General features: G+C 35.9%; 1 protein-coding gene across 3 annotated transcripts in view; it reads right to left on the bottom strand.

Annotated features, from left to right (window-relative positions):
• PUS10 (pseudouridine synthase 10) overlaps positions 1-18,453 on the bottom strand; it is a 106,107-nt gene that overhangs the window by 49,377 nt on the left and 38,277 nt on the right. For all 3 annotated transcript variants that reach the window (XM_043985407.1, XM_043985408.1, XM_043985409.1), the window contains one exon: positions 4,755-4,789. In XM_043985407.1, the coding sequence (XP_043841342.1) occupies positions 4,755-4,789 (35 nt within the window). The remainder of the gene's footprint in view (positions 1-4,754; positions 4,790-18,453) is intronic.

The raw sequence follows: 18,453 nt of genomic DNA, 5'->3' as shown, positions 1-18,453 counted from the left end.
ACTGGTGGTCGGGGGGCACTGCCCTTCCCAGGGCTATTGGACATACCTGCCCATTGGAAGAAGCACACCAGTGATTGGTATTGGTAAAAGCAAGGAAGATGGGCTCCTTTTCTTTCTTTCTTTTAAAAAAAATTCAATATTATTTTATATTTGTTTCTAAATTCTCTCCCTCTACCTCCCCATTCCCCACCCACTGAGAAAGCAAACAAAAACAAGAAATCTATTTACAAATATGCATGGTCAAGCAAAACAAATTTCAGCATTAGATATGTCCAAAAAGAACATCATTAAACATTTTAAAATGCACAGAAAAAATTTTAAAGGGGGGAAAAGGGTCATAAACAAATACAAGAATGTCACTATACTGTGAAATTTAATATATACTACTTTCAAGTCTAACTGTACATAGAAGTTCACAGCTCACTTTGATTAGGGATTACTTTGGTTTTTGTTCTTTTGGTTTTTTTTTTTACTTGTACTCCCAGCACCTAGCATGGTACCTATTACACATAAGAGGTACTTAATAAATATGTTTTTCTTGTTGATTATATTCACAATATGAGGGGGGTTAACTGTTGCATCAAGATCCTGGAGATGACAGGGTTAAAAGGACTAAATATGTAGGTAGAGGTAAAAAGTAGGACTACGTCTCTTTTTACCAGAGAAAAAGATGAGAACATAAAAGTTCTGAGAATAGCCTAGAAGAATGGAGAAAGCTTCCTGTGGCTGGACTTTCAGAGAAATAGGAAGTTATGTCATTTACTATAAGTATATATGTGGTGGGGTATCTACAGTTGGAAAAATAAAGAAAAAAGTTTAGAATAGTAACTGGATAATAGAGGGAATTGATAAAGGTAGAATACAAATGGTAAGGATCAATTTGACCTTATGCATCATAAATTTGTAGCAGGCAAAATAAATTCAATTTCATTACTTTCTCCAGTGACTCCAGCCCTGGAACAGGTGAAGACAAAACAGATAGAAATTACCGAGGGATATAGATTCACAGGGTGAGAATAATGGAATTTAAGGACTATTAGCATGGTAGCTATTGAAATAATGTGGGATATAAGAAGCAGACCAGGAAGTCATGACTAAGTATGGAGGCAATAGAGGAAACAGACCAGGAACATAGGTATTGATTAAAGGACTAGAGATCACTATATAGACAAAGTATAAGTGAGTGGGACAGATGAAAGGGATAAGAAATTATGACTGGGGAGTGGAATACTGGCTATAGGAGGTAATGGAATTACAAGAGATGGTAAAGTGCAGGGTGTAACAATGACAACATTTAGCTGAAGTCAGATGACAGGAGTTGAGGTCAAGGAATTTTTCAGTCATAGGGTTTGTCTACATGAATATTCAAGTGCTGAAGGGTGATGACAGAGGATAGGGTAGAAAGATGAGCCAGGATGAGAATACTAGGAAAGTGAGTAGGGGCTTGGTAGATGAAAGCAACAGAAATGGGAAGAGGAGTAAACAAATGGTAATGAGCCTGTAAAAGTAGGCAGGAGAGGCAGTTTGTGAAGGGCTTTAAATACCAAACAGAAGAGTCTGTATTTGATTCAAGAGGCAATAGAAAACCAATGGAACTTACTGAAGAAGGGAGAGACATGGTCAGACCTGCGCTTTAGGAAAATCACTTTTCTAAAAGTAAATTCCTCAGATAACACCTATATCTTACAAGACAACTTCTACACAGATCATCTTTAAAATGTGCAATAGCCTGCTCGTGTCCATTATGTTTCCCTATGTATTGTCCTTTGGACACACAAACTAGAATCTCTGGAGACAGTGGTATTCCAAGATTTGCAAGCATATAACATGAGCAGGAGAACGATGGAATTTTTTAAATGGGATTTTGTGTGTGTATCAGAGAGCAGTTTGCCACTAAATATTTTCCCCAACTGCAATTGAGCCTGCTCTCTTCAGTTTAATTGTGGATATGGCTTATTGACCATTTACAATGTCTGTCCTGGATATATGTATTAATATACTAAGGAAGTGGAATGGACAACCAGCCGAATTTTCTTGTTTATACAAAGTCCAAATGAAATAGAGAGTCCCTGTTGCAGTCCTCCTGGTGCAAATACCACCACGTAAGACTCAAAACATTACAGGGACCTTTGCAATGAGAGCCATGATTACTCAAGAGATTGGTTTAACAATCCAATAGGAAACACCAAGTGGATAAAAAAAATCCTACTATTTCTGAAAATAATCACTATAATATGATTGATAATTTTACTTTTCACATTTTAATGTTCCTTTGATAAGAACATGAATAAATGGGAAGTATATGGATTAACTTACATGTCAAGTATGTTCTGAAGAATAGGAAAAACAGGTGAAATACAGAACATATAATTTTAAAAGGTTTATCTTCTAGATTAAAGTATGAACAAGAAGAAATTCTTTTAAATGTTCAAATGGTTATTCATTACAGTTTTGAAAGAAATAGTTACACAACAAAATCTCTAAAATTTCAAATAATTCTAAAGAATCTCAATTCTTTAAAACTGGCTTCTGAATGTACTTCTTCTCCCCCTCCTGTCCCCCTCCCACCGTGTGTACATGTGGACACACACACACACACACACACACACACACACAATGTCAAGAAGTCACGGGAAAAGACTGAGACATTTCTGAAGTATTTTCCTTTACTACAAAATAAATACTTAACAAAATTTCCAGGTTTATATGGTTTTGAAAATTGAATCTTAATTATTCTAAAGGGATTTATATAACATGTAACAAACCAGAAATGTGCACTTACCTATCCCCAAAGTCCTCTGTAGGGTTTAGCTCTAATTAAGACACATTCAATCCTCCTAAGAAACTAATGATTCTCCAAAATACTGCTTATAATAATTCCAATTACATAATTTGTGGGATAAATACAATACAAACATCACCCAAAGTGGAATAGATCTGGTCTAAAAGTTTCAATACAACCAAGTTCATTGAGATTGCTCAATTAATTCTTTAATGGTAGTGCCTCTAGATTACTTTTTCAGGAGCTCCTGATGCTGAGGAAGAGCTTTGGTAGTCTGTACCCTTCTGCTTTATAGTTTTTTAGGAGAACTGAAATCTTTTACTGCCACATTTATTTTTTTAAATCCCTGAAGGAGAACAACAATAAAAATAAACATAGGGCAGATGCAAATTCAGAAACCGTTTAAAAATAGAATGTAAGCCCCTTGAGGGGAAGGCTTATTTTCTGTTTCTGTCTTTGCCTCCTCAGGACTGAGCACAGGGCCTTTGCACGTATTAGATGCTTAATGTATTTTTAAAATTGAATTTATGACCTGAACAGGCTAAACAACATTCTCAAAGTTTAAGAACAAATACTGCATTTGAATTCAGGTCCTCCTAAATCCAGGGCCAGTGCTTTATCCACTGCGCCGCCTAGCTGCCCCCAAAAGTCGTGATGTTTTAAAAACTTTTTGAAAATTATTTTTTCTTTATTTTTACCATTTATAAGATTTGATGTTTCACTTGTAATGTAAATTCATTTCCTACATATACTGTACAGGATGCTATGGTATTATAAATTAAAAGCAAAAAATAAAGGTATTATTGAATACTGAAACTCCTTCATGAACTTTGGCCCACCCTGTATAAAGATCAGGATCTGAACTAATCTATGAACCATGAACTAATGTGCTACATAATAACCTGAAGTCTTTGACAAATGGCTTTACCATTTTCCAGATGAAGATATAAGGGAAAAAAGGGAGTGATTTCCCCCAAATCATTTAAATTAGACAGGAGAATCTAATACTTTTTATGTAGTGGTTCTAAGTTCTTATTACTGTAACTAATATAATTTAGATATTTTACAAATTTTAAATAAAAAATGAATTTGCCTTCTGGATTCTCAGATAAATAACTACTGTTAATAATTCAGGTAAATATTATAAAATTTTTCTTATATAGAATAATAAATTTGGTTGACAGAAGATAACAACTAACAAAACCATACAGAATAAATTTTTATGAATAATTCTGATAAAAACCTGAATTAAAACAATGTGTATTATTTTTAAATACATCAACAAACTCACCCAAAATACATTATACCTTAATACAGTACTTAGGATTTGTAATCAGCACATTGTGCTTCTCTACTAGTTTAAAATTTTTATATTCTGAGACTACAAAATTTATTCATCATTAACATAAATATCAAGTATAAAATCCTGAACTCTCTTTATCTTTACCTTTAAAATGACTTAAGTGAAAAACTCTTCTCATTTTGCTTTAAAAAGTAGTGATATGATATTAACCAGCAAATTATTTTATTATAAACTCCAGCAGTCATTCTAAATCTACTTTAAGAACCTAACAAGAACTCATATAATAGAACTAAGATTTTTATAATTTCTAGTACATTCACAAATGTACCATGAACTTTCCTAAATGATGAAAACAAATTTCTCTTGTCAAAATAGCTCATCAAACTGTATTATGTAATGTGGTTTCCTAGCAAATCTAGTAACATTCATGCTAAAGCTGCCAAGATTTAAAAAGCTATCAGTATGAATTAGTAAGCTTCTGCTATGCAAAGGAACTGATTAGAGAAAGATAACACAATGAACCCAAATGATAATAGGTTTTTCTTTCCAGTCAATTGCTCTAATAGCTAGTGAAGGCACCCTATAGAATAGAAACATAGTAAAAGTACTTTTAAAAAACAGGTAGTCTGTATTTAAAAGATTGTAAAAATCCCTACTCAAATTACTCACCCCATTTCCTGTTTTACCAGCAACCATGCAGCATGCTGTAGGCAGTTTAGTCACACCCAGAAAGAAAAAGAAAAGGGGAAAAAATGTTCAGTGAAATTAAGTTTCAACGTCAGCACTGAATACATAACTAATCTGCTAATAAAACTCCTCTTTTTAGAGGAGTTAGTATTTTAAAATTTAGCAGTGACCTCACTCTCAGTAAAGATTAGAAATTCAAACATCTTTGATTTGCAGTGAGCCTGGAATTAAATGGGGGGTATCCCCTTCCACTCCTACAGATTTACCACTAATGTTGCATCAGAATCAATGAAATCATACATTTATTTCTAACGTATTTTTCTAATTTACAAGGGGAGTCCCAAACTACTAAGTCTGAGCTAAAGACACAAGTAAAAAGCTATTCCCCTTTTCCCCAAGGCAAGCATTTGGGAAACTAGATTTTTGAAAGGAATGCTGAAAACTTGAGAACTCTTACCCAGTTCAGTGAAACATCTACCCTAAACTTCACCCTAAATATGGATTTGATATATGTATTTATTTCCTGTACACGCACACGTATGAACCACATTACCAGGCTCATCACTAGACTAGCAAACAAGGAATGAATTTTTGACCGCAGGAATCTCTAAAGACTGTCTACCCAAAAGAGAGCAAGGGTACGACCTATGACTACACACGTGAGTATGTGTATGAGCAAGTTAAACACACGGGCAAAACATTTAACCCAAATATCTATGGGCAAACTGAAAAGTTCTCTGAGAGCAACTAGCTACAGACTATAGACACTGGTCAGACACGGCATAGTTTTATCATCCTCTATTTCACTTCTTACTTAACATTTAAGAGAGCTGACTTGAATTTATAACCAATGTAAATACTATGTTTTACATACATTTTATTATTTGAGACAATAATAATATGAGGTAGGCATCCCCATTTTACAGATGAAAAAATGGAGAACCAGAGAGGTTAAGTAATTTGCTCATGGCCACATAACTAGCAAGTATATGAGACAGGATTTGAACCCAAATCTTTCTGGCTCCAAGACTTACCCTTTATCTATTATCCCACATCATCAGTGGGACCAGGGGTCAAGGAAAATATCTGCCTTAGAGGCTGTGAAAGGTACTATACATTTCTGGGGATTAAAGGGGCCAGCTTGGACTGGGGAAGGCAAGGCGGTGACATGGACGCATACAAGCTGTACAACAGGGGACAAATAACTTCTTGGTATCCCCAGGTAACTATAAATTCTAAATTGTAGATGAACTGCCAAGCTACATCAGTAGACTGAGTTTCAACGTTAAAATTTCCCTACTTTATGAAATCACAGGATCTCAGCTCACAGATCAGGGCTGGGCCTTGCAGATGAGTTACTAGGACAGAGAGAATGACCCAGAGGCAATCCTGGTTTTCTGTAGCTCTAAACTGGCAAAGGGTTCCAATGAGATGACAAAGGCTGGGGTCAGCTGCTGTTTATTGGTGCTGTAAGAACAACCAAGTATGCAGCTGTGTTGCCCAAACCCAAACTAGAGTCAACACACTGAGTTTTAAAACGTAATGTTATTGATTGCTTTCTGTCTGGGGAGGGGGGTAGGAAGGGAGGGTTGGAGAAAAAGTTTGAAACTAAAAATCTTATGAAAAAATCTTATAAATGTTGAAAACTACCTTTACATGTAACTGGAAAATAATAAAATACTTTTGTGATTTAAAAAAAGGTAATGTTATCTATGCTTTATTGTATTTTTTTTTTGTTAAATTTAATTTCTCAATTACATTTTAATTTGGTTCAGGCCACATGCAACCATTTGACAACTCTGCTCTCACATTCCCCATAGCAGCTGTTCTTAACTTTCTTTTATTAAATTCTTTGTACCTCCCCCTTAGCAGAGAACCTTACTTTATAGTTTATTGACAAAGCAAAGGTCATTGACTTATGAGCTCCTTTTCTCCTTAATTCTACACCTCAAATCCCCTCAACATCATCTCTCATTCTCTCTTCTTTTGCTCCATTTTATTTTTTATAATAAACATTTTTATTTAAAGTTTTGAGTTCTGGGGGCAGCTAGGTGGCACAGTGGATAAAGCACCAGCCCTGGATTCAGGAGGACCTGAGTTCAAATCCGGCCTCAGACACTTGGCACTTACTAGCTGTGTGACCTTGGGCAAGTCACTTAACCCCCACTGCTCCCCCCCCAAAAAAAAAGAAAAAGAAAAAAAAAAGAAAAGTACAAGTTTTGAGTTCCAAAATCTATTCCTCCTTCCTTCCCTCCCCATCCCACTCCCTGAGGTGGCAAGCAATCAGATAAAGGTTATAATGTGAATTTATGTAAAACATTACCATATTAGTCATTTTGTATAAGAAAACCCAAATACAAGGAAAAAAAGAAACAAAGTGAAAAATAGCATGCTTCAGTCTGTGTTCAATCAATACCACTTCTTTCTTTGGAGGTGGATAGTATGCTTTATCATTAATCCTTTGGGACTGTCCTGGATTACTGTATTGCTGAGAAAAATTAAGTTATTCAGAATTCTTCATCAAACAATATTGCTGCCACTGTGCACAACATTCTCATGGTTCTGCTCACTTCATTATACAGCAGTTCATATAAGTCTTTCCAGGCCTTTCTGAAACCACCCTTATAGCACAATCATATTCCATCATCATCGTATAACACTGTTTAGCCATTCCCCAATTTATGGGCATTCCTTTTATTTCCAATTCTTAGTCACCACAAAAAGAGCTACTATAAATATTGTTGTTTAAATAGATCTTTTTCTCTTTTTGGGGATGTCTTGAAATATAGACCTAACAGTGGTACTGCTGGATCAAAGGGTATGCACAGTTTTATAGCCTTTTGGGCATCCTTTGCTTGATTTTAGAAAACAGCTTTTCTCTATGCCAAGGCTAACCCTTCTACTTGTGTCCTTGTCTAAGTTTTTTCCAATCACCTCTGTGAGCGTGTCCTTTGATTCATATTACCTGTCTCTGACCTTCAATTTGTCTTTACCCAATGAGTCTTTCCCATCTACCTAAAAACATACCCAGACTTCTCCCATCCTAAAAAAAAAAAATCTTTACTTAAGGAACTACCAAAAGGAGAACTACCCTAATCCAGATGGACTTAGAAGTGAATTCTATTAAATATTTAAAGTGTAATTCATAACTATGATAAATTGTTCTCAAAGTTAAGAAAGAAAGCATTCTACCAAACTTTTCTTATGACATAATCTTCTCAATAACTAATCCAAAGAGAGATAAAACAGAGAGGATACTATCAACCAATATCTATAATGAATATCAATTCCATTTTTTTAAAAATCTAAGTAAAAAAGGCCTAGAAAATTATTCACTATGATCAATTTGGATTTAAATCAGAAAGGTAAGGATGATTTAATACTAAGAACACAATATAATTAATCAAATTAAAAACCTCAAACACCCAAAACCATGATTATATCTATAGATGCAGAAAAACCTCTGCCAAAATGCAACACTTGTTTACACTAAATATAAGCACAGAAGTCTTTAAAATTTTTATATTTAATCATAAAATAATTAAGAATCATGAGTATAATAATAGTTATGTTATTAATAATTAAATAAAACAGATTATAAATTTTAAAATATAGAACAAAACTATGTATCTAAACCCAAAAGTTAGCATTATTCACAGTGGGTAAATACTAGAAGCTTTCCCAATAAAAAAAGAAGTAAAACAATAAGAAGACAGAAGAAAAAAAAATAAAGGCATAAATAACCACAAGCAAACAGGAAGCAAAACCATTTCTATTTGCTGATGACATGCTGGTTTCATTAAAAGTGCTAGAGAATGGGGCAGCTAGGTGGCGCAGTGGATAAAGCATTGGCCCTGGATTCAGGAGGACCTGAGTTCAAATCCAGCCCCAGACACTTGACACTTACTAGCTGTGTGACCCTGGGCAAGTCACTTAACCCCGATTGCCCTGCAAAAAAAAAAAATGCTAGAGAATCAGCAAAGAAATTGAGATAATTAATTACTTCAGCAGTAGTAACAGTAATTGTAATAGTGGTAGTAGTGGCGGTTGTACTAGTAGTATTACTATTACAAGTAGTAAAAATAAATCAACAAAACTCAAAAATATTTTGCATAGTAGTAAGAAGATTCAAGAGAAAATAACAGAAAGGCAAATCCCTTCCATAATAACTAGAATGTGCATAAAAGTTGGGGCAGCTAGGTAGCACAGTGGAGAGAGTGCTGGGTGTCAGAAAGACTCATCTTACTGAGTTCAAATCTGGACTCAGTCCCTCGGCAAGTCACTTCACCATTTGCCTCGGTTTCCTCATCTATAAAATGAGCTGGAGAAGGAAATGACAAACCACTCCAGTACCTTTGCCAAAAAAATACCCAAATGGAGTCACAAAGAGTCGGACATAACTGAACAACAAACAACAAGCAGAAAAGTTGGAGTAAATCGATTCATATTAAAACACATTCAAGACAAACACAAGTATGAAAATTTCTTCAAAGAAATCAAGAACAGGGCAGTAGCTGACGAGGGTGGTAGATTTTTCTGAAAGGATTCCCCAATTAAAAACAAATTTAGTAGAGTTCATGCTGATTCTAATAGACAGTTTTCAGTCTATTTTCCCACAAAAGAATATTGATTAGGATATTGTAACAGAAAAGTCCAATTTTTAAAAACATTATGTTCATCAGCAATGGAAGAAAAAGAAACAAACCAGGAACAAGCAAATTTAGACATTGAGAGTTCAATATCTATTGGAAAAATCAACCAGGTTGTGAAGAAAGACACTTACGACTCATTTTCCCTATAGGCACTTCCTATCCTGTTTCATCATTGTATATCATCTCCTTCCTTCTATGTTATAAATCCCAAACCACTGCTGACCTCCACAAAAGCCAATGTATTGATTTCTATAACTTTTATTTAGGCTATAAAATGTTTAGAGTTTGGTGAAGTAGTGAAATGGTCTAATTGTTCTAGAGAACAATTTCGAACGAGGCCCAAAGGGCTATTCTCTTTGACCCAGCAATACCACTACCAGCCCAATATCCCAAAAAGATCAAAGAAAAAGGAAAGGGACCTATTATGGCATAAAATATTTATTACAGCTCTTTTTGTGGTAGCAAAACACTGGAAATGGAGGAGATGCACACCAATTGGGGAAAGGCAGAAGAAATTGTGGTGTGTGATTATATAGAGTAGTATTGGGCTGGGGTAAGGACAAAGGGGTGTGGTTTCAGAAAAACATGGCAAGACCTATATGAACTGATACAAAGTGAAGTGAGAAGAACCAGGAGATCATTATGCACAGTAACAGCAATGTCATGATGATGATCAACTGTGAATAACTTGATTACTCTGATCAATATAATGATTTAAGACAATTCCCAAGGATTCATAATGAAAAAATGCTATCAATCTCCAGAGAGAGAACTGATGAACTCTGAGTGCAAACTGAAGCATAATTTTCTTATTCTTTATTTTTCTTGCTTTAACATATACATAGTTAATATGAAAATATATTTTGCATGATATCGCATGTATAATTGACTTCATATTGTTTTCCTTATCAGTGGGTGTGGGAGGGCAGAAGAGGGAGGGAGAGAATTTGGAACTTAATTTAATAAGAAGTTAAAAAATATTAGAAAATAAATGTTATGGAATGATAGTTAAAAACATGTCGTCAGTATACTGTAACCTTGGTATATGCTTTAAAACAAAAGAAATGAAGAACAATTTAAGTAACTGAAGGAATATTCATGTCTTATGGCTGGGTCACATTATGGTAATAAAAATGACTACATTATCTAAAAGATTATGTGCTATACCAATTAAACCGTCAAGAGATTGCTTACTAGGGATAGAAAATAGTTTTTTAAAATTTCATTTAGAGGAACAAAAGAGCTATAATTTCAAGTGAAATGAGAAAAAAAAGTGTTATACTGTTAATAAGAAATCAAAACTCTATGGAACTAGGTAAAAATGGAGAAGTACACAGGTTAAATAAACTGAATAAATAAGAATCACAAACAACTGAACTTTGGTGAAGGACTCCCTGTTTGACAATAACTCCTGGAAAAACTATAAAGCAGTGTAGCAGAAATAGGTTTAAACTAACCTCATACACTTATACACAATAAGCTCAAAATAGATATGCAAAGTAAATATAAAACTTAAAATGCTTTTATAAAAGTTCTATGATGTAATACCTAAAAATAAACTATACATAAAATAACTTACCAAAGTTATTTTATAATAAATAACATAAAATAAACAAGAAGGAAATCAGATCAGGTACCTTTCATAGCTACAATTAAGTGAAAAGTTCTTAAGCAAAAAAGAGATAGACATGATGAGAAAGATAATTTTAATTCTATCAAACTGAAAAGCACCTTTCTCTTTTTAAATAAGTGTGGGGCTATGCATATGGTTGTTGGTTGTGTGGTAAGATTATTGGAATTTGGCTGTCTGATTGGATGAGCCACACCTGGCCTTCCCTGAAGTGACATATGCTGCTGATGTCAGAAGGAGAAACTACTCTCCACAGGCAGTTTTGAAGGACCTCCTCTTGGGGGGGGGGGGGGAGGAAGAGCAAATGCTCGCTGAGGGGATCTGCTGGCTGCTCTTGCGGACTTATCTCTCTCCACCAGGTGGTATGAGCAGCAGCAGCAGCAGTGGCAGCTTCAATGGAAGGAACAGCTTACAGCCAGGCCTGAAGGATGCTACAAGCCCAAGGTGGTAAGTTAAATACGAACTCTGCTCTTTTGTACAGACTTAAGATTAGACCCAAGAGGATTATCCGTATTTCTTTTCCCCTATTCCCTTGCATTTGATTTTATTAATTTCACCTTTGCTGTTTACTTTATTCTCCTTAATAAAACCTGATTCATTTGGAGAGCAGAGGCTGTTAGGCTCCTTTCTTACTGGTCTGGAAGAAATATCTAAAAAGGCAGTTTGGAGGGGAGGGAGCTTTGAACCTAGAAGTCCCTCATTATTTCCGGGACCCCAGTATTTCATATATTAACTCTCCATATATTAAATTTGGCCCCCACAGTTGTTTTTGATGAATTACTTTCTTTTTTAAATTCTTTTTTATAATACATGGTTCTCTGGAGAAGAAATGGGTGGAATATTCTTTGATTCTTTCTACTTTACTCCCTTACATCCAATGAGTCACCAAGTCCTGTTGATTAGGGAGGAAGAGAATTTGGAACACAAAATTTAAAAAAAAATCAATGTGAAAATTTGTTTTTACATGTAACTTAGGAAAAATTCTAAATAAATAAATTTATAATATTTAAAACAAAAAAAAGAACCATATAATTATCTCAATAGAGACAGGGAAGGAAGCCTTTGATGAATTACAAAACTTATTAAAACCCTACAAAGTATGAATGAAAGATATTTATTAAGCATTTATTATGTACACAGCACTGTGCTAAGAGCTGGGAATATAAATAGCCAAGTAAGATAGTTCTTGCTGTCAAGAAGCTACATATATTAGTATTAGCTAGATAGCTAGGATAGTGGACTCAGGCTCAGAAGACCTGGGTTCAAATTCTACCTCTGATAGTTGGAGCTATATGACCCTAGGCAAGTAACAACCTATCTAAGCCTCACCTCAGTTTTTCATTTATAAAACAGAGATAATAATAGCACCTGCCTTACATGGTTGTTGTGAGAGAATCAAATAAGAGAGCATGTGTGGTAAAGATAACTTTTAATTTCCTATTGTTGACTTTTATTATGCCATTCCTCCAAGAACATTTTGGCTAACTGAAGCCTGTTTTCTGTTAATATTATTTTCACCTAGTTAAAACCTGACTCATAATTATATTAAGGAAAGCCTTTTTGACATTCCTAAGAAGTCAAATGGGAGTTTTGAGCTTCCCAGGGTGACATTAATTTAGTATTTGTGAAGGGATTCTACTGGCTCCTTACTCTGTAGTTATCTTTGAGGCATGTAAATCTTTTCTCAACCAGCCCATTGTGAACCCTCTAAATGTAGTTTAATCTATAACCTGACTTAGTTTACCTATAGAGTCTGTTTAACTAGGTTTGTTTCCTTAGATGTATGATTATGTATGATTCTATTTAAATCTGTTCAACTTTTATAGACCAAGAGGATGTTCTGTATGTCAAAAATTACTTCTCTGTCTCTGGTGTACTTTTGCCTATAAAAGGTTCCTTAGAATCCTAATCTTTGTTCAGGGTTATTTTATACCTCCTGACCCTATGCTTAAGCATGATAAAACCTAGATTTTTTAACTCTATGAATTCTGTGTCATAGCAGATCTATTTGGCAGCAGTAACAGCCATTTCCCCCCTAATAATGTAAAGGCCTTTACAAATTGGTTTTTTTGGTGAAGCAATTGGGGTTAAGTGACTTGTCCAGGGTCACACAGCTAGTAAGTGTCAAGTATAGAGGCTGGATTTGAACTCAGGTCCTCCTAACTTCAGGGCTGGTGCTCTATCCACTGCGCCACCTAGCTACCCCGGCCTTTATAAAATTTAAAGGGCTATTTAAATACTAGCTATCCTTAAGAAGCTCACATTCCAGTGGGGGAAACAACACATATAGGAAGTTTCCTAGGCAGATGAGAAGGCCTCATAGTTATTAGGGTACAGCAGCCTAATGGAAATACATCTTCTTTAGTGTCAAATATTATAAAAAGCATATACGGAGAAGAGCCAAGATGGCGGAGGAAGGGCTGCAACTCCCCTGAGTTCCTGACAAACCCGTCCACACACTCCAAAAATAATGCAGTAAGACAACTCACAGAGCAGCCTAACCCACAAAAGAACAGAGTGAAACTATTTTCCAGCCAAAGACAGCATAATTAGGCGACTGGGATCACCTGCTGTTCGGGCTGAGAAAGGAGCTCAGCGCACAGCACAGACCGCACCTCCAGAGCCTTGGAATTTTCAGCGCCAGAGGCTTCTTCTGAAATTCAGCTCACATACCCGTGAGGGGGTTCAGCAGTTGGCCAGGGTGAAATAGCTGCGGTCTCTGCTGGAGTTAAGGTGGAGCGTACATATTCTGAACCAGTAAGCTGACTCAAGTGGCAGTGGCCCAGTGTGGGAGAGGCACAGCACACTAAGCTCCTAACCACAGACAATCAAATTTCAATCATACATATGCTTCTGGGTCACAATGAGTAGGCAGAGAAAGCAGCAGATCATAGAATGCTTCTTTGGGGGAAAGGCAGACCAGAATACACCCTCAGAAGAAGATAATAACAGTCAAAGCTCCAACATCCAAAGCTTCCAAGAAAAATATGAATTGGTCTCAGGCCATGGAAGTGCTCAAAAAGGACTTTGAAGAGAAAGTAAGAGAGATAGAAGGACGATTTAGAGAGGTAGAAGAAAAAATGGAAAGACAAATGAGAGCGATGCAGGAAAATCATGAGAAAAAAAGTCAACAGCTTGAAAAGCCAAATGGAAAAGAACATACAAAAGCTCTTGAAGAAAATAATTGCCTAAGAATTAGGATTGAACAAATGGAAGCTAGTGACTTTATGAGAAGCCAAGGCACAATAAAGCAAATCCAAATGAATAAAAAAATAGAGGGCAATATGAAACATTTCCTTGGAAAAATAGCTGACCTGGAAAATAGATCCAGGAGTGATAATTTGAAAATCATTCGACTACTTGAAAACCATGATCAAAATAAGAGTTTAGACATCATCTTCCAAGAAACTGTAAGGGAAAATTGCCCTGATATTCTAGAAGCAGAAAGTAAAATAGAAATTGAAAGAATCCACCAATCACCCCCTGAAAGAGATCCCAAAAGGAAAACTTCCAGGAATATTATAGTCAAATTCCAGAGATCCCAGGTCAAGGAGAAAATATTGCAAGCACCTAGAAAAAAGGAATTCAAATACTGTGGAGCTACAGTAAGGATAACACAAGACCTAGCAGCATCTACATTAAAGTACCAGAGGGCATGAAATACGATATTCCAGAGGGCAAAGGAATTGGGACTACAACCAAAAATCACCAACCCAGCAAAAATTGAGTATAATCTTTCAGGTGAAAAAGAAGAATTTCAGGCATTCGTGATGAAAAGACCTGAACTGAATAAAAAATCTGACTTTCAAATACAATACCCTAGAGAAGCATAAAAAGGTAAACAGGAAAAAGAAGTCATAAGGGACATTGAAAGGTTAAAGTGTTTATATTTCTATATGGGAAGGTAATACTTCTAACTTATAAGAACTTTCTCAATATTAGGGCGGCTGAAAGGAATATACATAGAGGGCACAGGTGTGAACTGAATTGAAGGGGTGATATCTGTAAAACATTTATTTTTTGTCTATCCTTGTTTTTTGTGGGGCAGGCAGAATGGGGCGGCTTGTGTCTGGGGCCAGATTTGGGCTCTGGGCCTCCTGGGTCCAGGGCTGGTGTTTTGTCCACTTTATCACCTAGCTGACCCATGATGACATCTTTAAAATAAAGTTAAGTGGTAAGAAGAATGAACTGAAAGAAAGGGAAAGGGAGAGGCAAACTGGGGTAAAGTAGCTCACATAAAAGAAATAAGAAAAAGCTTAAAGAGTGGAGGGGAAGATGGGGAAGGAGTGGGGGAGTGAGTGAACCTTACTCTCATCAGAATTAACTCAAAGAGGGAATAACATACACACTCAAGTGGGTATAGTAATATATTTTGCCCTGAGGGAAAGTGGGAGGGGAAGGAGATGGGGGGAGAGGCAAAGGAAGGAAGGGCAGATTGGGGGAGGAGGCAGGAAAAAGTAAAACACTTTTGAGGAGGGATAGGGTGAAAGAAGATAGAAAATATATCAAGGGGAGGGAATAGGATGGAGGGTAATACAGTTAGCAATAGTAACTGTGAAAGAAATAATGAGCAGGATGATATCAGAAGGATGTATGAAAAAATGCAAACTATCAACAGAGGAAGAACTTATGGTATCTGAATATAGATTGAAGTATAATTTTATTTTATTCAGTAGCTCCCTCTTTCTAAAGTTATTTTGTCTATTTTCTTTCACAACCTAACTAATATGAAGATTTTTGCATAACTGCATATGTATGACATGCTGAATTGCTTGATTTCATAGAGAGGGTTGAGGAGGGAGGAAGAAAATTTAGAAGACAAAGTTTTAAAAAATCAATGTGAAATTTTTTTTTTTTACTTGTAATTTTGGGGAAAAACCTAAATAATTTTTTAAGAATTCTAAATGAAATAAAACAAAACAAAATAAAAGGCATATATGTAAACCCCAAACCTAGATTCATTTACAATAGGGAAACACTAGACTCTCCCAAGATATATGGAAGTTTAAAAACAATCCTGTACACAGCTTGTTTAAAAATGGCAATTTGCATGTCATCTTCCTCATTAGACTGGAAGCTTCTTGACAGCACTGGACTATCTTTTACCTTTCTTCATATCCCCAGTACTCAATACAATATCTAGCACAAAACAGGTGCTTAAAAAATGTATAAAGACTAACGTTACTTAACTCTTCCCATCCCTTGAAGCTAGCACTACATTTCTCTTCATTTTCACAGCCAAAGTCCTAAGAAAAAAACTATACATGTATTGCCTGTTCCTCATTTCCACTCCGTTTTTTAAAAAAAAATCAATTTTGTTTTATTTTTAGATCCATAGGCTGTCCTTCTCAACCTTCCCTTTTCCTCATTTGGGGTGTGAGGGATGGACAAAATGAGGAAGCAGGAAAAATAAAACCCAATACAAACATGTAGTAAAGCAAACGAATAAATAAATAAATGAAATTCCACATTGGCCATGTTTTTTTTTGTTTTTTGTGTTTTTTTAAAGCTTCAATCTGCACTCTCAGTTCATCATCTCTTTACCTGAAGGTAGGTAACATATTTCATCATAAGTCCTCTGGAATTGTTGCTGTGGTTGGTTGTTGAACTGATGATACCTAAGTCTTTCAAAGCTGTTTGTCTTTATAATTTTGTTATTATATAAACTGTAATCCTGGTTCTGCTCAGTTCACTCTTCATTAATCCATATAAGTCTTTCCAGGTTTCTCTGAAACCATCCCCTTCATCATTTCTTACAGCACAACAGCCTTCTACCACATTCATTTACTGTAAAATGTTCAGACATGCCCCAATTTATGGGTACCCTGTCATTTCCCAGTGCTTTGCCATCAAAAAAAAAGCTGCTATAAATATTTTTGTACGTACTATGGGTCTTTTTCCTCTTTCTTCTGTAAGGGGCTAAAATTCTAGCTATACTGTCTAAAATCTCTAATGAGTGGTCGCCACTTAAAAGCTTTAGCAAGAGTTTAGACTTTTAAGCATTTATTAAGGAGAATAAGAATTTGATGAAGAGAAAGAGAAAGGCCTAGATTCATCTATCTATTAAAGGGAGAGTGCATTTCTAGCTCCCTTCTCCACCAGAGTCCTCACAAACCAGAGCGAGAAAGCCAACCTCGCCCCTTCTTCCCCCCACAAGCAAATGTCACTTCCTGATGCCAAAGAAAAGTCACATGGTCTTGCCCTCAGGGACCTTCTCCTCATGATGGAGCTTTCCTACAGTAAGTCTCCAGCAGGTGGCATCATTCCAATTGTTACACTTCAATATCTTTAGAATATAGCTACAGTAGTGAAATCACTGGGTCAAATGATAATTAGTTTAATAGCTTTGGGGGCGCAGTTCCAAACTTTTCCAGAGTACTGTACCAGTTCAGTTCCATCAATGGTGTATTAATGTATGTTTTCCCCACAGCCCTTGTCATTTTCCCTTTATGTCATTTTTGCCAATCTGGCTGGGAGGGAGGGGGAGCAGGGGAAGAGAGTGTGAGTTGGGGTGAGTTAGGGTTGTTTTACTTTGCAGTTCTCTAATCATTAGTGATTTAGGGCATCCCCCCGCCCCCCATATGGCTTTTGAGAGCTTGGATTTCTCCCTCTGAAAACTCTTCCACTCACTTCTAAACCCCTTTCAATTGGCTTTTGACTCCATTACTATAATGAAAAAGGAAGACGCCCACTATGTGGGGAGTGGAGCCTGTGTGGCCAACCAACAGAATAACATGGAGATAAGCAGTACAAGAAGGGCTAGCATAGATAGCTAACAATCTACAAGGTTTGAGGAAAGCATCCAAATTGATTAGATCACAGATCCTTTTGAGTATTTAAGTACTAATGAACTTACAAAAACCCACTCTCTACACTGAGCAATGTAATTGCTCCCAAAAGAATCACAGAATTTCAGAGTTGGAAGGGCCATCAACCCTTCAATGTAAAGAAAACAAAATTAGATTAAATAATATTCACTCAACAACCATTTTTTGACCACCAGAGGAATTGCCATTTACTTGTTAGAAGATGCTAGACAGCTTATTCCACTTAATCCCAAATGGTATGTAGCAGAAAGATCATTAGATTTAGAAAGGAAGGTTATGGGTTCCAATCCCAGCTGTTTACTCCATTAGAATTAAATTCCCTAAGGTTCCCTGTACTTATCAATCAAGCAACTGATCAATAAGCATTTAAGTTTATTAATGTACAACATACTGGAGATACAAAGATGGAAATGAAACAGTACTTGCCCTGGTGGAACATCCTGTCAAGGGGACTACATGTATGAATACAAGTATGTACAAAAAAAAATTTTTTTGAGGGAAGGGCACTAGGAGCTGAGGGGATCAGGAAAGTCCATGTAGAAGAGGATTGTTGTTGTTCAGTTATTGCAGTC

This window comes from Dromiciops gliroides, chromosome 2 (assembly GCF_019393635.1).
Source record: "Dromiciops gliroides isolate mDroGli1 chromosome 2, mDroGli1.pri, whole genome shotgun sequence".
Classification (NCBI taxonomy): Eukaryota; Metazoa; Chordata; class Mammalia; order Microbiotheria; family Microbiotheriidae; genus Dromiciops; species Dromiciops gliroides.
The sequence above is the reverse complement of the archived record's forward strand: the minus strand, read 5'-3'. Positions and strand labels throughout refer to the sequence as shown.